A 24,287-nucleotide genomic window follows, 5' to 3' on the forward strand; every position below is an offset into this window, starting at 1 on the left:
AGCAATCCTTATAGCTGTGTTTTGTATAACTTCTAGCTTATTTAGCAGACCTTCATTTGCACTGCCATATATAGTGGCCCCATATTCAATTTTTGGTCGTATATACTTGATGTAAAATTCTCTCATTACTGCTGGGTTAGCTCCATACCTCCCCCCTGCCATCATTTTCAGAAGATTTATCTTTTTAAGGCATGATATTTTCAGATTTTCTATATGTTTGGTAAATCTCATCTTACAGTCCAGTATTATTCCTAGGGCTTTATATTCTTTTACTATTTCTATATTTTCTCCATAAAATTTCAAAACAGGTTGTCTGATATTTCTCCTTTGTGTTATTACCATGGCTTTTGCTTTGGATGGTTCAAATACTATATCTAGAGTACTTGCCCATGTTTCTATTTGGAGAAGTATTTGTTGGGCTTCTTTTTCAGCTTCCTCTACAGTATCCTGGACAGTCCATGTCTTATTGTCATCAGCAAAAATACAGCCATTGCATGCATCATCTTTAATAGGAATGTCATGTTCAGATATGTTATAATAATCAGGACCAAGGACACTTCCCTGTGGAACTCCTCTTTTAATTTGAACCTTGTTTTCTGATTTTGACTCTCCAACAAGTACAGCAACTTCTCTGCCAGACATATATTCTATTGAAAAATTCATGAGTGTGCCTTGGATGTTTGCTTTTACAAGTCCATTTAATATTTGTCGGTGGACAATGTTGTCAAATGCACCTTTAACATCTAGAAATATAAGTATCATGACTTTCCTGTTATTTAATGCATAGAGTGAATCTCTCAAAATGCTTAGAAGACTGTCAGTTGTGCTTCTCCCTTGCCGGAACCCATTTTGAATATCCTGAAGAATTTGTGTTTTTTCCACTGTGTAAACCAACCTTTTTTTGACCAGTCTTTCATAGATCTTTCCTACAACTGGCAGCAATGTTATAAATCGGTGATTTTCCACTAAATTATTTTTACCTGGTTTTGGTATCATTAAAGCTATGCCTTTTTTCCAACAATCTGGAAATCTTCCCTCTTTCCATAAAATGTTAATTATTTTTAATAGTTCTTGTCTCCATCTAGTTGGAAGATTCTTCAATAATGCTGGGTGGATTCTATCAGGCCCAGGGGCTGTTTCTGGCAATTTATTTAACACAACTTCTAGTTCTACATCTGTGAAAGGCAAATTGTATGGTTCATTACTTTTCTCCTCTGCAAGTTTTCTTGCTTTAGAAAATACTTTAGAGTGAAGGACTGTCTTTATAAATGGATCCTCTTTGCCTATGGTCTGACTTAGGTGCCTAACTCCTGCTTCAGCTTTCTTCTTGTCATCAAATATTAGCTCTCCATTAAATTGCACTGGGGTGTTTGGATTTGGAGGGTTATTTCTACTAGCCATTCTCTTTATAAATTTGTAGACTTTCCCATATGAATCTCTAAAATTTAAACTCTCTACAAACTTTGTCCATGAATCAATTCGAGCATCACTAGTGGCTCTTACAAATTTTGCTTTAGCTTGCTTTAGTTTAATGTAGTTCTCTGTAGATAGAATTTTTCCATAGTTGTTTGCTGCCCTATTCATTGCTTTCTTGGTATTTTCACATTCAGTATTCCACCATATAGGTTCTTTGTGGCGAGTCTTCCCTTTTTTGCTCTGTGGGATGATTTTTTCTGCTGTCTCCAGCAGAAGTTGTTGGAATTTACAAATTTTGTCCTCTATGTTTTCAAAAGAATTAAGTTCTTTCTCCAGTTCAATAGATCCCAGACTTGTTCTGTACTCTTTCCAATTAGCTTTTTTGAATATGAACCTTGGCTGGTTATCAATATTTGGGTTTTCAATTCTGCCTTCAATATCCACAATTACAGGAAAGTGGTCACTGATGAGGTCACTATTTATTTCTGAGGTGACAGCTGTCTTAGTTGCCATTCTACCACATGCAAAGGCTAAATCAATTGTTGAATATAAACCCCTGTGTGGATTTGCCCTAGTGGGTAACCCATATGGTGTCAAAAGAATTATTTCATCTTGTCCTTCTAGGATTTTCTCCAAGGCATTTCCACTACCATTTTTATTTCCACAACCACACCAAATATCAGAGTGGGCATTAAAATCCCCAACTATTAAAAACTCTTCTGTTGGTTTTACAGCATTTTTTACTAAATCAAAAACAGTCTCCAAATCCATATTATTTCCTTCTGGGTTATACACATTGGCTAATATCAGTGCTGGTTTTCTATATCTATAAACTCTACACAACAACACTTCTACCTTCTGATTTACTAATGATCCAAAATTTAATACCTGATGGTACACTGTCTTTTTGATGGCTGTAATCAATCCACCTCTTCTACCTTCTTCTCGATCCTTTCCAATTATGTGAAAATCTTTCATTAAACACGTATCTCTGCTTGTCAGCCATGTTTCTTGTAGGCAGATAATATCAATTTCTTTATTCTTTGCAAAGTTCTCAATTAAGTCCTTTTTAACTCTTTTGACTGATTGAGTGTTGAATGATAAAATTCTCATTTAAGGGCTTATGTTGATTAGCTTTAGAATTTCACTTGATTCTAGTTTCTCATTGAATAATGTTTTCATAAGAGAGCATAACTTCTGGACCCTTTCTTGTAATTCCAAGTCCCTCAAGTCAACCACTTCTGGTGCACTTGAAATAAAAATCACTAACTTTGTTAGAATGTCTTTTTGGATTTTGTTTTGTTCATTGATCTCTATGGCCTTTTTCTTATTTAATGCATCTGCATAGGATCTATATGCTATGGAAGCCATATTGAAGCCAATATTTTTTTCTTGAGATAATCTTAAAATATTTTTATTTTGATCTCTTACTCTACACAATCCAGAAGTAGAAGAATGGTTACCCCTACAATTTACACAGCTATACTTTTGGAATTTTTCTTCTTTTAATGTTACTTTCTTAAGTTCACAGTCTTTTGACTGGTGAGGACCTGCACATCTGAGACAAACTGGCTGTGGTGCCCTGCATTGTGCCTGCATATGTCCATACTTTTGACATTTGAAGCACTGGATAATAGGCCTTTGGTATCCTTGAACTTCTCTTTTCCTACCATATAGCCATAGAGCTGAGGGCAAGAGATTATTTTCAAATGTAATACAGACTGATAGGCTATCTTCTAATTGTTTTGTTTCTCTATTAAATCTTTTCAATCTTTTTACAGATTTCACATTAGCATTGGACTCAGATTCAAGATCACTTTTAATCTCTTCTTCAGTGATTTCTTTAGGTATTCCTCTTATTACTCCTTGACATCTGGGTTTAAATTCCTCAGCTTGGACTTCTGTTTCACCTATTTTCTTAATTGTCAATGCTTTTGCTACAGCAGATTCAGTAGGAAGAAATATTGTGACTCTCTTTTTATCTTTGCTCAGTTCAAATTCAAAGTGCTCAGGTTTTAATGCTTCTTTTAGGCTTAAAGTGGTTTCTCTTTCCATAGGCAAGATTTTTGTTTCAATTTTGCTAGACAAGATTACTCTATTGTCAAATCTGTCAAGAATCTGGATTCCCTTATTTTTTGGGTGGTACTTAGGAGGAGCTGTGTAGCGACTTTTTGCAACTCTATTGTTTTCCTCAATGAGGGTTGGGGATATAGCTCTCTTGGCTCCTTTTCCCAAGTCATGAGATAAACCTAGCTTAGGGAAATTTATGATACCCTCCACTTCTTTAGGGTTTGCACTGCCTAAATTCATGGCTTCATCTGAGGGAAGAGGGGGGTAATTTTCATCAATTGAATTCAAAATTTCAAATGAATTTGATGTAGGGACTGTAGCAATGAATCTATTTTGAGAGTGTGGTGAAATATAGATTTGATGCTGACTGTATTGACTATTGTGGGGGGCTAGAGTTGTGACATATGGTGATTGTCTTGCCTGATTAAATCCTGGTGTCTGCTGTATAACCTGACCCTGGTACTGTATAGCTTGAGACATAGGTACAACTTGTGGAATAAATGTTGTGTACATGGGGGCCTGCCCCTGCTCATTATTTGGACCTACTGCATTTGGCCCCATCATCACTCCAGGAGAGTGATGTGGATCCCAATTTACCTGCATCCCAGGTAAAACACACCACTATACCCAAAAATTTAACAAAAATATCAAACCCTCAATTCAAAAATAATATACCACGCTGAGCCGTTTTCCTCAAGTTATATTGAATTTCCTTCACGTTTAATTATTTTCAAAATAGCTGCCTTAGTTATTAGATAAATATAAAATGTAATTCCCTGAAGAACCTTTAATCGGTGAAATATATTAGATAAATCTAATAGCTAAGTAGATATACAAATTAAAAACAAAATATAGCTTCTAATCTCCTGATTATAATTTTGTTTTATTAGAGAATATAATTTTATTAGAGAACATGCCGTAATTTGTTTTAAGTATTCAGTTTTTGCTTCAAATAGCGGAACTTTTGACCTCTTTACCCAAGTCTATTTTTAACTGCTAGAAAAGGGACAAGACTTTCTAGAATCTTGGAGAATATTCCTGGTTTTTGGTATGTTTTGTGAATTTCTTTGTGCTTTAGGTTATTTCAGTTGGATTTAGTCATAATCAGTGCCCCATATTCTAGGAAGCAGCATAGATAACTTGCCCTGGCTTGTTAGGCTATTTGGTAAATAGGTTATTCATATAATATAGTTAGGAAGAAACTGAATGTATCACTTGATTTTTTTTTCTCCTTCCGAATTGAATAATAATTTCTGGGGCAAATTCCATTTAAAGTCGCCAAAGGGGCTAAAAACAACTCATAGTAGGCCTAACCAAATATTTAAGAATATAGCCTATTTCTAAAAAACTGTCTTGTAAGAAAACAGGTAAAAATCTTGTTTAGGGGATTTTTGCAATCTTTAAAAGGGGTTAGGTTAGGAAAATGAAACTTTGGGGTATGAATCTAGGGCAAAAAACTTACTCTGTGAAGATATTGCCAAGCTTCCATGTTAATCCTCTTCTGATTTCTAAATCTCTGAAATTTACCTACTTGACAGGACTATGCCTATTCAAATTTTGATAAAAACATTTTCCCTTAATTTTCAGCAATCAGTATTCTTTTCTCTGGATGTAGGCCTAGTTCTGATAATGCAATTCATGTTATTTAAGTAGAAATTTGAGCCATATCAATAGGTTTTTGTAAATTTAGAAATTGTTTTTGCAGATCTTTGAAACTTAATAAATTGGGGTTAAGTGGGGTTAATTAAACAATTTTCCCTTCATTTAAGCAAAAGATCTGTTTTGTAAGGTTTCAGTTTTATTTTAAAGGTTGTCAAAAGTCAATGCCCTCTAGAAGGGAAAGGAGTAGAAGCAAGAACTTCAAAATACCTTCCTGGGACATACTTTAGTATGTTGACAGATCCTTGCCTTAATTTGCACTATGTCATGTCTTTGAACTCCTTCAGTTATTCTGGTGTAATGCTTGTAAGAGTAGGAGGTCAGACATGTTCCAAAATCCAAGAACAACCTAACAATAGCCTTGTAAAGTCTCAAGAAGACTATATAGGACTGGCTGGTGATAGTGCATTTCAGCAGACATAGAATTGAGTTAGCTTTCAACACTGCTTGTTGTCAATGCCTGTGGAACTTCAGTTGCACATCAACAACTACTCTCAAGTCTTGCTCTTCATGACTGATTTGTAGCTGAATATAAGATACAACTTCTGGTCAAGCATATTGTACTGGTGGTGAGGATTATTATTGCTAAAACAGAGGACACTGCATTTATTGATTTTGAACTCATGCAGCCATTCACTGGTCCATTTCTGGATTCTCTGGAGGTCTGATTGCAGGCTTTGTTGAATGACTAGTCCAAAATGCTTGGAGTCATCAGCATAAAGGATGATGTTATTTGTGGCTTTCTTTGTCATATCAGTTATGTAAATTAGGCTGAGGGTAGGGGCCTAGGATGCTACCTTGAGGTACTCCACTGACAACATCACATGCTTTGGTGAATACTTTATTGCCATTATTGGTGAAAAGTTAGACCTGCTGCTTTCAGCAGGTTAGGAAATTCATCACCCATTCTACTATATCAGTTTGGATGCCAACTGCTGATAGTTTTGCCATAAGGCATCTATAGAGTACCTTTTTGGTACTCTACCTTTACCTTTTTGGTAACACTTTGGTAAGGTCAACAAGTGCTCCCTTCTCCAGAAGGTTAGTGATGGTATTGTAAGTTTCAAGTAGGTTGGTCTCCACTGACTTTCCTGCAAGGAAGCCTTTCTGGTCTGGTGACAGTATACTGTTGGACAGAAGACAGCTACAGCTATGGGTAAGCTGATTGGCCCATAATTCTCTGCATTGGTCTTGTCACCTTTCTTGAATATTGGTGTAATGTGAGAGCTCTTCTAATTCAAAGGCACAGTCTTTAAGTCAAGAGACTTCTGAAATATTCTGATGCAGTGGAGTTGAGATCTCATCAAGCAGTTCTTTTAGGAGCCTTGGGTGGATGTTATCTGGCTCTGCTGACTTGTTAATATCTAGCACTTCAAGTCTCTATATGATGGACCCTGGAGAAATCATGATATGTGGGGCATGGGGTTTGGTATATTTTATGCTGGACTGTTAGGGAGAGGACTGTCAGGTTCATTGGTAAACACTGATGCAAATTGCTTGTTGACTAACTCAGCAATTTCTTGCAGGTCAGCAACTTCTCTGCCATCAGATTTCTTCAGCTTCTTTATTGAATGTCTACTAACATCCTTGCTAGATATGTAGTTCTGGAACCTTTTGGGGTTTCTCTTGCTATCATCTGCAAGCTTGGACTTTAAATTTGAATTGAGTTAGCTGAATGAAACTCAAACTGAAATTAAAAAAACTATCATAACAAACATACAACAGGTACCATATAAATAAAGGAATAGATCTGAATTGAATATGAAAATTAAGCTTAAACTGAAAAAAATTAGTACATACAAGAGTTTGGCTACTACCCCCTTCCTTAACAGTAAGAGTATAAAGTCTATTGGTCTGGGAGGGGGTTCAACCCTGGACCCATAGACATTTGGCCTCTGGACTATTTTGAACAGAATAGCTATCTCAAAACTTTGACTAGATGCCTTTGGGGGAAAGGGGAGACTGGTTGCCCTTTGATCACTTTTGACTCTTTAAAAAAAGAACTAAAATTTTCAATTTCTAAAGCAATTAAACAATGTTGGCCCATGAACATTAGCTTGTGGAACTAAACTTAAGACTGTTGCAATTTAAGAAAAGAAAGATGGGCTTTCATCACCATTACCTTGACCATTTTTATCCTGTTTGTCAAGAAGGCCATTATCTAGCTGGTCACAACTGAGTTAATACCAATAGCATACAGCTTTATTTTCAGTTTTCTGCAACACACTTTATAAGACCTTGGCAAAGCCAAGAAGCACAACATCTACATCTACTATTTCATCAATAAGTACAATTACATATTCATAAACATATATGAGGTTATTTCAGTTGATTTTCTTTGTTTTAAGCCATGCTGATTTTGTGTGAGCAGTTCATTTGAATTAAGGTACTGAAATACAGCTGAATTCACAAGACTTTCCATTACTTTACCCAGGCCTGAATTTATGAATAGAATATTATGTATTCAAATTTAATAAAAACAGCATTTTGTCTTACTTTTCAGTTATCAGTTTTCTTTTCTCTGGCTGTAGTTCTGATAACGTAATTCCTGTTATTCAAGTAGAAATTTAGCCCATATCAATAGGCTTTTTCTAAATTTAGGAAATGTATTTCCAGATTTTTAAAACTTCAAAATTGGGACTAAGCATAAGTGTGAAGCTGAAAATAATTTTTCTGTACTCCATTTAAGCAGAAGGTCTGTTTTGCAAGGTTTCACTTTCATAACATAAAAATTTTTAAAGGTTATCAAAGGTCATTGCTTTCTAGAGGGGGAAGGAGAGGAGGCAGGAACTTCAAAATACCTTCCCAGAACATACTGTAGTCCTCAAACCCATCCTTACTTTAATTTGGTTTATGGAGCAAAATTAAGGTCCATATTAGATCTGTTCTGCTCTGTATTAATGGTGGTAATTTGGAATGTCACTGTGTTATGGGCCCAGTGATATTGCACTAGTTGATAGCTAGGAGGGACAGACTGTCCCTCTTATATTTCTATAAGAGGCCTGTATGTTTAGCAGGGAGGGTGTTGTTTGGTTGACTATTATATTTGTAGGTAAGCATCATATCACGTTTGTGATGTCCCACCAGCATTTGTAGTTTTAGGTGCTTCAGTCTCTTATTATACAGTATATTTTGTATACCTGTGATGCATTTGGTGGCATGTCTTTTACCTTGTTCAGTTATTCTGGTGTCATGCTTATAGGAGGGGGAGGTCAAGCATGTTCCAAAATCCAACAAACAGCCTAACTGTAGCCTTGTAAAGTCTCAGGAAGACTGTACAGGAGCGGTTAGCAATAGTGCCTTTCAACAGGCCTAGACTTGAGTTAGCTTTTGACACTGCTTGTTGCCAATGCCCTTGGGACTTCAGTTGCTCATCAACAAGTACTCCCAAGTCTTGTTCTTCATGACTGGTTTGTAGCTGAATATCAGACTGATACTTTTCATCATGCGTGGTATACTGGTGGCAAGGATTGTTATTGCAGAAATGGAAGGGGACTGCATTTATTGATGTTGAGCTCCAGCAGCCATTCACTGGTCCTCTTGTGAAGTTTTTGGAGGTCTGATTGCAGGCTTTGTGGAATGGCTGCTCCAAAGACCATGAAGTCGTCAGCATAAAGCATGATGTTTTTTGTGGCTTCATTTTTCATATCATTTATGTAAATGAGAAATAGGGTGGGGCCCTACCCTATTTTTTTTATATTTGATATAAAAAATAATAATTTATTTTTCACCTTATCTATAGGCCTAGTATTTAGGAAAAGAGTTTATACAAATAAGCCCAAGAGTCTGTGTTCATTGTAATCCTTAACCTATAAAAATTAAGTCATCACATCCATATTCTAGAGGTTTGGGATGATATATTCCAAATATTCCTGATGCAGTCTCAGATGTAATAATATATTTAGCCTGATTGAAAATTGATTTGTGTGCAAAGCTACTATCATGAAGTACTGCTTAGTAGCTAAAAAGTGGCACAAAAACTTTTAAGGCTTAAGCAGCAATTCTTTTTGAAAATTAGCACCATTAAAATTCAATGGAAAATAAAATTCTAACAAAGAACTATAATTCAAAGAATGAGAAGTGGCTATAAATTGGCAAAAGAGAAAGGGCGTTCTACCTTGTTTACAGCAAACTCTCACTGGTGATGATCTATTTTTTATTTCAAGAATTGAGAGGAGTGGTACATAATTGTTGAAAAATGCCTGTTGCTGACTCTGGTCACTTGTATAAGGAAGAAGGCAACAAGCACTTCAAAGAAGGAAACTGGGATTCAGCAATTGAAGAATACTCTAAGGTAATGGTTTTTACCCTTACTTGTTTTTCGTTGGGCTTTTAGGGCAATTGCATCCATGGGCACAAGTAGGGAACACTTTTTTTAGTGGTAGGTGTAGGGTTTCCTAAACCACAAAAAGCCGGCCTGTGCATCAAATTTTCATTATTAAAACACAAACCTTCAGACCAGTTGCCCAAGTCAGACCAGTTGCCCAAGTCAGACCAGTGTTTCTTTTTATTCCAGTATGGAAATTTTAATGCTGCTTAAGTTCCCTTGAATTCTTTTCTTAAATATCATTGGGCTATATATATATATATATATATATATATATATATATATATATATATATATATATATATATATATATATATATATATATATATAAGTTGTCTCTGTGTGGAGTGACGTCATGTTTGTGTGTCCACTGATGTCATGTTTGTTGACTGACGAAATTACAGACCGGGACATCGGGACACAAATGACGACCAGGACACTGGGACATAGGGAATATAAATGAGACCAGAACACCGGAACACAAATGACGACCGGGACACAGGGAATATAAATGATGACCATGACACTCAAAGAGAAATTACAGACTGGGACACCGGGACACAAATAACGACCGGGACACAGGGAAACAACAACAACGGGGACGCCGGGGGGCACAGGGGGATATATATATGACGACGGGGACACAGGGAATGTTCGATTAGCAATCACCATCAACAAAGCTCAAGGGCAATCATTAGAATAATGAGGTATAGATCTGAATACAGATTGTTTTTCCCATGGACAATTATATGTTGCATGTTCAAGAGTTGGTAAACCTGACAATCTTTTTATATGCACAGACAATGGGACAGCCTAGAATCTATCTATATATATAAAAATAAGTTGTCTGTGTGTCTGTCGAGTGACGTCATGTTTGTGTGTCGACTGACGTCATGTTTGTCGACTGACGAAATTACAGACCGGGACATTGGGACACAAATGACGACCAGGACACCGGGACATAGGGAATATAAATGACGACCAGGACACTCAAAGAGAAAGCGACCAGGACACAAGGAATGTTCGATTAGCAATCACCATCAACAAAGCACCGGGACACGGGGAATATAAATGACGACCAGGACACTCAAAGAGAAATTACAGACTGGGACACCGGAACACAAATGACGACCAGGACAGAAATGACGACCGGGACACAGGGAAACAACAACAACGGGGACGCCGGGGGGCACAGGGGGATATATAAATGACGACGGGGACACATGGAATGTTCGATTAGCAATCACCATCAACAAAGCTCAAGGGCAATCATTAGAATAATGAGGTATAGATCTGAATACAGATTGTTTTTACAATTAACGTCAAAAAGAAATTATTATTAAATTGCTTAAAATGTAAAAAACTGGTGATTGCACAAATATTTCTATATATTTTGACAATGAATTAAAGCAGTTCGAAAACCTTAAAACAGAAAACCAGACCAATTTACGTCATCAGTTCGATCCAAAATGACATAGCGTTGCCGGGACCCAAAACACAAGGGACAATGAGAATCCATATATAGAAGCCAGCCGCGTGCCATGCTGGGGCCCGAGGGACCCGTTGACAAAGCCGCCGTCGTCTGCGGTTAGAACACAAGTAACAATGAGAATCCATATATATAGAAGCCTGCCGCGTGCCATGCTGGGGCCCGGCGGCGACACCGTCAGGACCCAGCTAGTATATATATTGCTGCTAATTTTGTAATGTTTTCTTCTTTTTAAATTTCTTCAAATTGAAAAAAAAAATTATTGGCTGGATGAAACTATCAGTTCAAGCAATCTTTTTCATCTTGAATTAATAATAAATTAAACTCCTTGTTCAAACCTTTAAATAAGTTTGAGTACCCCAGGACACATTCCCCGTGTCTTTTCTATTGTTTTTCAGGAAATTATTGGAATATACTTTGCTTGTCTGGCAACCCAATGAATCCAAAGAGTTAATAGATAAAATTGACGCGATATGCATCTCAGAATAACATACAAAGAGGGTTAAATTCTATACACATTCCTTCTTAAAGCCTCGTGTCTTACCACTCAGAGATGAAGAGCACTTGATTGCTCTTTGCAAAATCCACTATCATTAACACTTACATCAAGGACATTTTCCAAAAGAACCCAACCAGGCCTTACCTTATACACTCAGCCTCGTTAACTTCCCACACTCACTTGCTGATCCTGACCCTTGCAGAGAAGTGTCAAATAAGTTTCTTCCCCTTTATAGTAGGACATCTTAAAAAATAAAAATAGTTAAATGAATATTAATATAATTAATTCTGAATTTAATATCCCGCATGTTTTTTTAATTCCCTTTTTGTTGTCTGTTTTCCTTTATTGCAGTCTGTTTATTTTATTGGGATTCCTTTTTGATGTCCTTTAAGCTCGAGTGCTGTGTTTCATATTTTGAGTTTTATATTTCTGACCTAAGATTTTTGGTTTGTAATTGCTTGTTTTTTAACCCGCTTGTTTTATTTTTACCGCTTGATTTAGTTTATGCTTGTGTTTTGTATTTTGATTGTAGGGGAAGTGGTATATGCAGGGACGGATTTTGGAAAACTTCAAATGCACGGTTAACATTGGAGTAGAAAAATGGTTTATGGCTCAAATGAAAGCCCCGGAAATGCTGCATAAACTGTGATTTTTCCGGATTTGTCTTGTATAGCTAGAGAAAAAAAAGGGGGAGTGTTCCTGCTTATACCATTTGTCCCACTAAGTACAGGGGTGGTATATCTTGGGACACAAGGTGGTATACTCTAGGACATAGTAAAAAGATTCATGTATTCATAGATAACTTCGACTATTCATCATATAAAAACCACATTAAAAATTCGACCTTAAAAGTAGAAATTATCTTGGCACAAGACTAGACTACCAGTCAGCAAACAAGAAGTATGATATTGCTCTGGAAGCTGTATCGGGTGCTGGGGTAGGAGGCGACAACTTTTTCAAGGTGCCTTCCTTTGGATAAAATATTGAGTCTTCTCGGACCAGCCACCTCCAGTTTCTTAGACCTGCCATGCACATGACACTCACTGACACTGTTCTTGTTTTTCCCTTGGACAGACCCAGGAAAATACTCTTCTTGGTAAACAACTTTAACAAAATCTCCTGTAGAGACACTGTCAAAGATCTCTTCCTCTTTCTCACTTTCATTTTCTGATTCACCTAGTTTCATCGAGTCATCACTATCATCATCAAGATTCATTTTTTCATCATCACTTCCTTCTGAATCCACAAATAACTTTTTTGTTGTCTGGTCTTTTTGCTTTTCCAGCTCTTCCAAACTGTCCCAGCTCTTCCTCTAGCTCTGCCACCCAATGCTTTCTTATCTTTTCTTTTGGCTTCTTGTTCTTCAATCTTTCTTTTCACTGGAGTGTCAGTAAGAATCTTTGTATAGCCGTTCTTCCTGCCTCTGCCACTCAGTACACGTGGCTCGGCTTTAGGATATGACCAAACTTGTTCTGGGATCACAGGAACTGAAACGGGTTTAGAGGATTGTTCAGGCCCACTTGTATTTGGGGTTTTGGCCAGGTTGTTTCCAGGTTCAACCGGATCCAAAGCATCAGGTGCAGGTCTCTCAGTTACAGCAAAGGTTAGAAAATCCTTTTCTGTAAAGATGTCTAGCTTGTAAGGCCATATCCCTGTCTTCTCGAAGCCCCTCATTATGTTGTTTGGCGTGAAAGATATGGGTAGGCTTTCGCCGACAAGAGATGCAATCTCGTATATCGTCACGGTCTTCCCTGGGTTGGACAGTATCCAGTTGTCTATAGCCTTGTATTGGCATTTGAAGGGAAAATACACACAAATGTCTGATGGCTGCAGTGAGCTGGTATTGTCAATAAAGTGATACCAGACTCTTTCGCAAACTGCACAACTGCAAAACAACAAGAGATGCAATCTTGTATATCGTCACGGTCTTTTCTGGGTTAGACAGCATCCGAGTCCCACTACATACCACTTGTCATTGTCCCAATATATGCAATGCGACCTCTACTTGCAAATTGTGTCCGTTTTTTTTTTACTGTTGAATATTTTTCCACCAAAAGGGCACACGACGTGGCCTGATGTTTTAGCTTTCATTTGCTATCTTACACACACAATTTCTGCAAACAGTTACAAAACAAAGCACAAAAAATTATTCCCCAAATATTTTTTGGGAGGTATAGTCGAAACTTTGAAGTCAGTTTTCTCAAAAACGAAAATAGCAAATTGCCAAAATGATAGAACTATCATGTCCGCCATTGAATGAACTATAAAAAGTGGCTTTATTGGATTTTTTAAAGAGCGCTAGGCTGCAGATAAGTACCGTGTCCCACCTTATACCCCGTCCCTGCATGTACCAATTACCCCTATATTATTTGATCCCGATTGATTTTGGAGCGCCCTACAAATTTGAGGGTAATATTGCAAAAGAGAAATCCCAAAGTGTTTTGCAACTACTCTTACTCATAGTGTAAACACCTGTATAAAAAAAATACCCTATAGTAGGAGAAAAATAAGTTTTGACCATGAAAAAATTGGTACAGAAATAATTTCTTCACCTTCCGGACCGGAAAAAAATGCTTAACAACATATCAAAAATCTAAATCTCTAGCTCGATGCGAAATTGTTTTTTTTAATGTTTTTTATTTATTTTCTCAAAAACCGGGAAAAAAAATTAAAAACGTATACTATAATGTTTTGCACATCTTCTTAGATCAGCTTTTGGCTCTGAATTCATTTCTGATACTCATTTCGTTACCTGACCAATAGAAAAATATTTATCAGCAAAAAAAAAATGGGAAAAAAACTGTGTCTTTGGGGAAAAAAACTCTTACCAGCGTTGTAGTCTATTTGGCTATGTAAACGAAAGGCTTAGAAAAAAAAAGACTAAACAACAATAAACAGGAATGACGAAACATCTCAGCGCCAAACACCATGAGACAAGGTAGGTTCTAACTTAATGTGTTCAGAGAAAAGCTTTTATCTTATTTTTCAAATATATAAAAATATATAAAATAATTCTTACATAAATGGGTATATATAAAAATTTCTTACAGGTACACTTTTCACTATCACAGCCGTCAATACGACACGAGTATTTGATAATTTTCAGCAGCTGAGACGGAGCGGCAGGGAGATCTGTTTTTATTGGCGCAAAAACTTCGTTATCCTGCAGTTTCCATCCCAGGCGTAAAGGGTCTACTGGGTTCCCGAGCCAGATTTGAACTTGGCAGTAGACACGTAGCGAGTGGTACTTCGCTGCTGCCTGAGTCGGTGGCAGTTCTTGTGGATGCACGAAAGTGGTGGCAGTGCTCACTTTTCTGTGAAAGATTAGCTTTCTGGCAGTGTCCAGGTTCGAAACATCAGGGCAACCGTACAGTATCAACAATGCTCGCTCTCCTGCTGCCACAATATCGTCAAGCGATGCGAGCTTGTTGCCAAATATAGCAGCGCTGTCCCTGAAACTCTTGTTGGAAAGTAGCAGCTGAACGGCTTTGCCCTTTCCTATTCCGTAAAGGTGAGAGGTTGTGTCACAACCCAGCACGGCATGACAGAACGGTATCAGATCGCTGACATCTGTTCCTAGCTTCTGCTTCATCTCACTAATATCCCAAGCTGAACTAGTACCGCCAAACTTAGCTTCAGGTGAGAAATATAAACGCCCGGAACGTGAATCCGAGCGACTGATCAGAAGAACCAAGATGTCTGTATCATCAGCAACCACGATTGTGTCTGTAAGACTAGCAGCTTCTACGGCTTTTTCTACAATCAGAACGTCGGCGTCTCCTTCCGAGTGGAAAATTCGGAAACCAACGGCTTCCAAATGGTTGCCGAGCAGCTTCAGGAAATGTCCTTTGTTTGTCTTACATGAAAGAAACTCTTCTTTCTTCATGCAGAGGGTCATCTCTTTGGTGAAAAAGACTTGGCGGCCAACCATCCTTGCTCGACGTAAATGGGTAGCATCTTTGATTGCTGGACCACCTTCATATCCGTCAAACACAACGATCGCACTAGGGTACCTTGCTTGTACGTAATGGACGTATGAAGCAAAGATGACCTTGAAGGTTGACCCTACCTTCCATGGAACTCGATGTAGAAGAGAACCACCATCCAAGACGATGTTGCACGCAGAAGCAGGTCTTGAGGGTGACTGAGTCTCAATCCCACAAGCCAGAAAGATCGCTTTTGCAAGCTCTGGCTTATTTGCTTTTCTCATAAGGCGATCGCTTTCGAAAAGAGAAGGAGGAATCGTACAAAGTTCGTACTTCAAGTATTCTTCTTGGAGGTCAGTTCGTTGGGCTACTATTATAAACCGCTGGAAAAGGAGCGCCGGATCTATGTGCGCTACCACAGAGGACCCCGCCTTTTTGGCATTCATTAGGGTCACTTGGTCTTTTTTCTTGAAGACTTGCTCCTTCAAGGTTTTTCCCGTCATCTTACTTAGAATCAACTTTCCAGCCACATCGGCCTCGTCAACATTAACATCTTGGGAAGAAGTTATGCCGTTGGCAATGTTTCTAAGCTGATTGTCACCTCTGAACGGAGAAGATTCTCCGAAGTATCCGACGAGCTTCTGGGTATCGTCGAAGTCACGCTCCTTTCTACTGGAACTCATATCGCGGTGCTGCTCACTTGTCGAGTAACCAATTTTTGTCAAATTTTGCATCAAGAGGTTGATCTCCAGGCATGCTGGTCTTGACAGAACCCAAATGGCTCTCTGCTGTTCTGTCATCCCACCTCCAGTTGTAAGACCGCCCGATGTTTTCAGACTTCTCATATACTCCTGCTCGATGACAACATCTGCCGAGAGCCCAGCCCAGCGTCGCTCTGATCTTCTAATGGGGTGACTAGTTTGAAGCTTCGCCATCTCTTGCTGGTATATCCAGACCGACTTGACATAGAGGCTATGTCCAGATGCTGCTAGAAACGGAAGCATCTCTACTGCAGATTGTAGGTGCAAATCCCACAGGCCTAGTTTCTCGGCACGTATGAACTTAAGCAGTATCCCAACCATGTCAAGATACTGAAACCAGAGCTTCGAAGTTCTCTGAGTCAGCAGGTCTTGGCGTCTCTGCTTGAGAAAGTTTTCAAGTTGCTTGAGCTGGGGATCATGACTGAGATCTTCGGGTGGGAGGTATCCATCCAGTACGTTAGCGAAGACAGTAGACATGTCTAGAGACGTCAACGTCGCTTGCTCTTCTTCGAGGAGATGAGCATATATGGCCGAGCTCACGAGAATGGGAGCTCGAACAGCTCTAGAAATCGCTTTTCCAGAAAGAATGTGCGGCACTGCACCAGTCGCGTATACCAATTCCAGAACCTCTTTCAGACCAGAACCTTCTATGAGGTGTCCTATGCATCCGACGAAACTCATCATCAAATGAAAACCGCCTAACTTGAGAACAATACTACTCAGCTCATTCGTCGTGTCGGACTTGAGGATCTTCATAGACTTCCACCAGAGCGGCTGGTCAAATGTGAGAACGGGTGTGAATCCGTAGGTTCTGCCTTGCGAAGCTACAAAGCGCAAGGTTGAGTAAAGGCAGGATTCGTTGCTAGACGGGAGGTCAATCATGGGCAAAAACAAGACGCTTGCCTTGCTGCGAAGGTTTCCCATTTCATGATGTATTTGGTTAGAGAAAACTGACTGCATGAATCCATTCCAGCTCGGCCTTGGGACATTCAGGAACCCGGTAGCTAACCAGAGCTGATCGAGTGAGGCATACGGGTCGTTGACATTTTTGCCAGGGATCTTCTCATATTGCACCTTTGAAAGCACTGTCTCACTTAAGCGGTAAGGGTAGATGGGAATTTTTCCTTTTTGGGCTATTTCATCTAATGAAACTTCAACTCTCGGAATGGGCGATCGGCTGTTAATGAGAGGAGGCGTGACTGTTGCTAGAAGAGCCATCCCAGGGAAAGTGTTTCTTCCGTCCATCGTGCAAACATCGTGATCATCGTGCATTATCGAACTCCTGCAAGGCTAGATTCATCATGGACTGATGCACAGCGTTTAAATTTCTGGACTTCAGCATAGGAGGAGCAGAATCCATGGCTGTGTAAAGTGTCAATAAGAAATCTGGACTTGAAATGGTGATCCAGTTGCACTGCTAAGCCTAGTTGCAGTGGACAAATGAGGGCACGCGGGCGAGCTGCTTGAACGATGGAATTGCCAATGGCAAGCACTTTGAAGGAAATATCGGTTCCAACGAATATTTCATCTAAGAACACCATTAGGCTATCAGGTAGAGAGCCTTCCAGCTGTTCTCCAGAAGAAATCTGCTTTGTGGTCATATATGATTCCCTCTGTGCTGGCAGTCCTTTGATATCACTTTTGATAATCTTTGCTGCTGCTCTAATAAGCTTGATTTTCTCACTCTCTTCGTTATCGGTTTTGTCCAAGTAATAAAAATTCTGGAGTATCGCTGATGCTTTTTCTTTGAATGTCACCACCTCAGCCTTACCGTCAATAGTTGCAAATACTAGCTGGTCACTGAAATATTCCAGAAGCTTGCTCTTCAAGTACTTGTTACAGTACGGTTCAAGGTCTGTCCCATTCAAAAGCTCTCCCATTTTAACAACAAGTTCACTGACTGTATACTGTTCTTCGTCATTTTCTTCGAAAAAAGTAGCCAGCTTCAAAAACGCCTGATATCTTTCATCGTGACCTGGCCTCCCGCTTTTTGGACGTTTTTTATCTGGCTCAGTATCTTCGAGTATTCCAAAAAGTTCTTGCGTCGCAAATCTGGCTGGAATGCTCTTATTTAATCGAAACACAGAAGAACAGGCTGCGTGATAAATGGCGTCAACTGCGTGCAGGTCTGACACTGTACATATTCGGCGGAAAACGTTATTTGACCAATCATCATCACGGCTTTTGCACACTGCCTTTATACTCTCTTCAAAGTCTTTAGTCCGAACCTTGTCCCACTCGTGTCCTTTTCTGTGGGTAGTGTGGAGATTTATCCTTGTAGTGCAGAAAAAGCAATACTCTTGGAAGTTGAAACTTGGAGTCCGTGATCGCAGTACCACTGTTTCTGCTTCCGTCTTTTCTTGCAAGGTTCGTCTTCTCTCATTCTCAATTTTCGACAGGTATATTTTGTTTGTGAAAGTCTTTCTGCAAGCAACATGGACTTGGTTCCCTGCCTCGACAGAGATGCTGGTACCTCTCGTTTTGCTAGCTTCATTGATCGCCGTAGCTCCTTTTTCTGCCAGTACCGACGATTCTGAGGTGTCTATTGAACGTTCACAAAGGGGACATAAAACTGCGGTCTCAGCCATCTAAAAAAGAGAACTGGGAATAAGTGAGCTGTCGGTGAATGTTACAACGAAAACCTTCATTCTGAACCGAAAAATTCGTGCCCCTCTTCGAAAAATACCCCGTGATTGTGTGTCGCTTGATTTTTTTTTTTTTTTTTTTTTTTTTTTTTTTACTTCATACAAAAACAAAACATAAAAAAGAATTAAATGATTAAACGTGATGTTTTTGTCTAATAAAAGAGCACAAAAACAATCGTTTCTTAAAAGGGAAACCATCAAATTACTTTTCTTTTCACGGTTCCTCATTCTCGGATTCTGGAAATATCTAAAAAATAGGCGCAAAAAACGTGAAAAAGGGGAATTTGGCAACGGGATGGAGATTTAGATTTTTGATATGTTGTAGAGCTCTCTTTTCTGAACACAGTGGTGCAAAAATAATTTCTGTACCAATTTTTTCCTGGTTCGACCATTTTTTTTCCGTATCTTTCCCCTACTACTAGTCTTGCTGTCAAAAAAGCAAGTATTTCAATTAGATATTGTTAACAATTAAGAATGAGACTGTGCAATCTAAAATAGAGACTAATTCAAAATATGCTCAAAATTGCTGATTATATATGTAATATATGTTAATTCAAAAAGAAAAATTTAAATTAATTCGTGATGCGCTAACCCTTTAAGTCCGGATGTCCTTTTAAAAGGACGAGCACTTTTGATTGGTAGCAATTACTTGTGTATGGTTTGAATCGCCATATACCATCTCTTATATGATTCAGCAGTTCAAGACGCATCAAACGATATGTTGCACAAGGTGGTGTGACACTCGGTTCAGTTGCTAGGCCAAGATTGGTTAGAGAGGTCCAAAAAAGGGGTGAAAGGTGGGTATTGATTTAAATATTATAAAAATTATTAAATGACTTTCAACAATTCTAGAAAAAAATCAGAGTGTAGTTAGATAGTGTTAAATTAGAATTTGATAAGAGGCTAGGAACCAACGGTAACAATGCTGGTGTATGAAGTAGTTTCTGACAAGCTGTCCTTTTGAAAGGACACCCGTCCATAAGGGTCAACAATTTGACGGCTATTTCATGAAAGAACATCAAAGGAAAATAATAAGTGTATTTAATATATTTGAATATGTTTTAACGAATTTATATCCAAAGTATATTTCAAGATGGGTGACAAGTTTGAGAAGGCAGTGAAGAAGTCATGAAACTTGTGCGCTTGGCGAAATTTTGAACCAGAACAAGCCCTAGGAATGTTTATGGAACTACAATATGGAGATGTTTCCAAGATGTTGGATCTTTGAGATTACGGTGTTGACAAGAGTGATAACCAGTATTTACTGCTTAACCCCGATCTAACCGACTTCTATGGCCTAACGCTTCTGGGACCGATATGAGACAGCCCCCTTCCCAATAACTTTCTTGAGTCCCATGATCTTGAAGAACCTGGGCTCTCTACTAGCTCTTGGCCCTCTAATAGCTCTGACAGGGCAACTGAAGATCAGCAACCTTCAGCCAAGAAGGTAAACCAACGAAATAGGGGCGAATACAAGTGGTGTTACAAGGACTTTGAACCTTACATTGAATATCAGCAAATTATATGTGCATATACTCCCTCACAAACAGAGTCCATGTCCCCAGCCGAATATGTTTCTATGTTTTTCTCTGATGAAATGACTGATAAGATATTGTTAGAGACGAATCGCTATGCAATGACAAAGGACAACAAATTCATCGATGTCACAAAACAAGAGATTTGCTCTTACCTTTCAATAACTCTCTACATGGGAATAATAAGATTGCCTAGCTACAAGCTCTACTGGGAGAAAGAGCTGAACTATACTCTCGTCTCTGGAAAGATGTCCCTAGACAGTTTCACATTGATCCAAAGGTACTTGCACTTCAATGACAACAGTAAGTGCAAGCCAAAAACGTATCCTGGACATGATCATTTGTTCAAAGTGAGGCCCATAGTTGACATGCTGCAAGAAAATTTGATGATAACTGAACCTGAAGAAAGACACATTATAGATGAACAGATTATCCCATTCAAGGGAAGATCTGTTATGTGGTTGTATCTCCAAAACAAGCTGCACAAGTTGGGGTTCAAAGTATTTACTCGAGCTGGAAGTAGTGGGAGCGTGTATAACATTGAAATTTACCAAGGCTGAGGAACTGTGGAAGCTGGGCCCTTTGGTCTTGGTGGAGATGTTGTTATGAGCTCTTGAGATCCCTGGAACCCAAAGCGGGGCCCAAGATATTTTTCGACAATTTGTTTTCAAGCGTAGACCTTGTCGTTCATCTGAAGGAGATTGGATATGATTGGATTGTGACTATTCGTCAGAACCGTCTTTTAGGATGCAAACTGATGGAAGAAAAGGAAATGAAACGGTTTCGTATGGGAAATGTCGACTGGAGAGTTGAAAAATCGACAGAAGTTTGCTTGGTGCGCTGGTATGATAACAAAGCGGTCACGCTTGTGTCATACTACGTTGCAGTTGAGCCCAAGGATACTTGTAGACGTTGGGATTTCTCCGAGAAGAAATACGTGGAAATCGAAAGGCCCGCAATCAAAGAGTACAACAAGTACATGGGTGGCGTGGATTGAGTTGATATGCTTACTGAGCTCTGTTGCTCAAACCTGAAGGCAAGACAGTGGTAAATGCGCATATTCTACTACGATCTTGACAGTGCAGCAGTCAATGCCTGGCCAATTTATCGTTGTCACTGCTGGCAGTCCAATGCTTCCTCTACTGCTGGCAGTCCAATGTTCCTCTACTGAAGTTCAAAACCATCATTGCATGCTCTCGGATACTCCAACACACCCCGAAGGCGCCCTGGCAGACCATTATCTCTGGAAACCGAAGGTACTCCTCCACGAAAAATACCTACACAACCTACCTACCCCCCCCCCCCTACAGACGGGCATCATGACGGGTACAACCATTTTCCTGAGTTCAAAAAAGATAAAAAACGCTGCTGAATTTGTCAGAGGAATACAAAAATCCTGTGTAGCAAGTACCTTTGAATGGCACTGTGCCTTGTTCCCAAGAGGAACTGTTTTCTCTCCTACCACAGGAGGTGAACTCTTTTTTACTTTTGTAGTTGTTACTAGTTTTGTCTGATACAGAAATACATGGCATTCTTTGAAAAAAATACTCCACTAAGGACGGATGTCCTTTTAAAAGGACATGACGGATCTCGAACCCTGAACCAGATACCGAAAATGTGACTTCATATTCAAGTTCAGTGATTTTTTTTATCTAGAAACATCCTTCAAATATTTTTTTCCTGTTGATTTCATAATTCAGTACTTAAAGGGCTAAAACAAGCCTAAAATTGTTATTGTCTCTGATCGGCTTTAAACTTACAGGGTCAGATTCGTTTTAATGAAGACAGAATGTTTGAAAAAAAAAAAAAAACAACATTGTAGCAATTTTTGACGCTGAAAATAGGCTGATTTTTTTTTTTCTATAATTGCCTTGAAATTACAAGGCGTTTAGTCTGGGCCAGGGAAGGCTCCCTTGGTCTTATTTCGAAGACAAAAAAAAGATTGGTTTAAATTTTTGGCAGAAAATATTTCTTTTCTTATTGGCCTGAAACTTACTGGGTTTCTAATCTGGCAGAAGACGACAAAAAAAATGAAAAGAAGAGTGTTGTTTGTATCAATGCGTGACGTCTAAAATGTGTCAAGCTTTTGGGCGCTGCTCAACTTGCAGCCTGCTTGGTATGTAGACTGCCAACACTGTCCTATGAGGACAAAATATTAAAAAAAATAATTATGGTGTATCCATTTTCGACACTCTAAAATGGGCTAAAAGTTTAACTTTTTTTGTCAGCTTGAACTTGTATATGTAGACTGAACCTGGATAAGAACACAAAACTTTGAGAGGAAAATTGCAAAAGACTACTACATCTGATTGAATATTTCGACTAAATATTCAATTTTCAGTTTACGCTGGCTATATAGATGAAGAATGTTTCCAAACCTCAAATTATTTTAATTGAAGAGGTCAAATTTACACGTGAATTTCTATCTGATTAAACAAGCCAAGGAAACATTGACAAAATACATATTATACCTTGAATTTCAATATTTGTGTATAGTATTCAACTGTGGGCGCTAGACAGCCTTTACTTTTAGAGGAAGTTCATCTGTGTTTAAAATCCTTGCTTGCGAATTTTTGGAGCCATTGCTCCTACAGACCTTGGAATTGGGAGCTGATCAAGATTTATACGTGTTTTTCTCCAAAGTGACCATCAACGAATTTTACTTGTAAAGCATGTAAAATTGCTCTTTCTTTTAAAAAAAATAATTATCGGCAGGAAAGTAGGATTCTCTTCAAAAATAAAATAGCTCTTGCTGCAAAAAATTTGCAACAGCTTTTGCATGTATGGAAATTTTTAAGCTTAAAGAACATTTGAATCAGTTATCAACCATTGGAACGTACTGGAGTTGGGTAAAAATCGATTATATGTTGAGTTGTATTTTGTGAAAGGTTTCTGAAATAATTTCTTTTTGTGTAACTTGCGAGCGTCTTGTTGTGTACTATATATTTGAAAATCTAGTTCTACAGAAAAAAAAACTACTCATAATGTAACAAAACACAATAGGAAAGCAAAGTACGAAAAATCCAAATCTATCTAAAAAACAAAAAAACCTACTCAAAGAAGAAAATCCAAAAAAATATAGCAAGAGAACTTATTAAACATATCGTCACCGAAACAAGCATAACAATTAAACAAACACACAAAAGCAAGAAAAAACTAAAAATAAAATATACGAAGTTAAATTGATTTGATGAAAAATTAGGGGGTACGTAAAAGTAAGATGGTTCACTACCATTGTACCCAACCATAAATTAAACTAGAGCTTTAGTTGTATTGTCATTAAGACCATAATTGCATTTCGATTGGTAACATCAACCGTATATAAACTGTTGTTGTCATAAGATTCGAAAAGGCAAGTTTGTTTAATCGTTTATTTCATTTTTTCGTAACAATAATATACTTCAATTCCCAAAATAAAAATAACGAAGTGGGTAATGGTAAACCATTAGCTCTCTATAGCCTACTTTAAAGTAGGAATTTGTTTATCTTATCAATTTTTAACTTCAAAAACTCAATCGAATTTTTTTCTTCTTTTTCCTTCATTGGTCAAATGTTTGCTTAAAATGTTCCGTCCAAACTGGATATTTCTCTCCTTTTTTAGGTGACAGTTGAAGCTTTATTATTGCTCTTGTCTGAGTCTTGCTTCAATCGAATCAATATAGTAGCAATTCGGCAGAACTGAGAGTCGCTGGGTGAACTACCGTTTTGAGCCTTATAAGACTCTAAGGGGCTACATAATTATTTTTAGGAGAATTGAAAATTTACATGGATTCCTATCGTATATTAGTGCTGTGCCGTTTTATGATTAATAAGTAGAAATGTGTTATAAAAAATGTGTTCTACAGGCTATATCAGTAACCAAAGATCATACATTGGAGAAAGCTGTATATTATAAAAACAGAGCAGCAGCACACTTGAAGCAGCAAGAATTTGAGAAAGCAATTGAAGATTGCACAAAAG

The 24,287-nt window shown here is 38.3% G+C and overlaps 2 protein-coding genes across 2 annotated transcripts in view; one reads left to right on the top strand and one right to left on the bottom strand.

Moving 5' to 3' along the window:
* LOC136031880 (malignant T-cell-amplified sequence 1 homolog) overlaps window positions 1-4,249 on the bottom strand; it is an 84,199-nt gene extending 79,950 nt beyond the window's left edge. Inside the window, exon 1 of the mRNA XM_065711824.1 lies at window positions 4,185-4,249. The gene's annotated coding sequence lies outside the window, so the exon portion shown is untranslated. The remainder of the gene's footprint in view (window positions 1-4,184) is intronic.
* Window positions 4,250-4,437: 188 nt separating this feature from the next.
* Window positions 4,438-24,287, top strand: part of LOC136032409 (protein unc-45 homolog B-like) — a 65,905-nt gene continuing 46,055 nt past the window's right edge. Inside the window, exons 1-3 of the mRNA XM_065712719.1 lie at window positions 4,438-4,534; window positions 9,312-9,439; window positions 24,173-24,287. Of these exons, the coding sequence (XP_065568791.1) occupies window positions 9,344-9,439; window positions 24,173-24,287 (211 nt within the window). The 5' untranslated portion in view covers window positions 4,438-4,534; window positions 9,312-9,343. The remainder of the gene's footprint in view (window positions 4,535-9,311; window positions 9,440-24,172) is intronic.

Source organism: Artemia franciscana, chromosome 10 (genome assembly GCF_032884065.1).
Source record: "Artemia franciscana chromosome 10, ASM3288406v1, whole genome shotgun sequence".
Classification (NCBI taxonomy): domain Eukaryota; kingdom Metazoa; phylum Arthropoda; class Branchiopoda; order Anostraca; family Artemiidae; genus Artemia; species Artemia franciscana.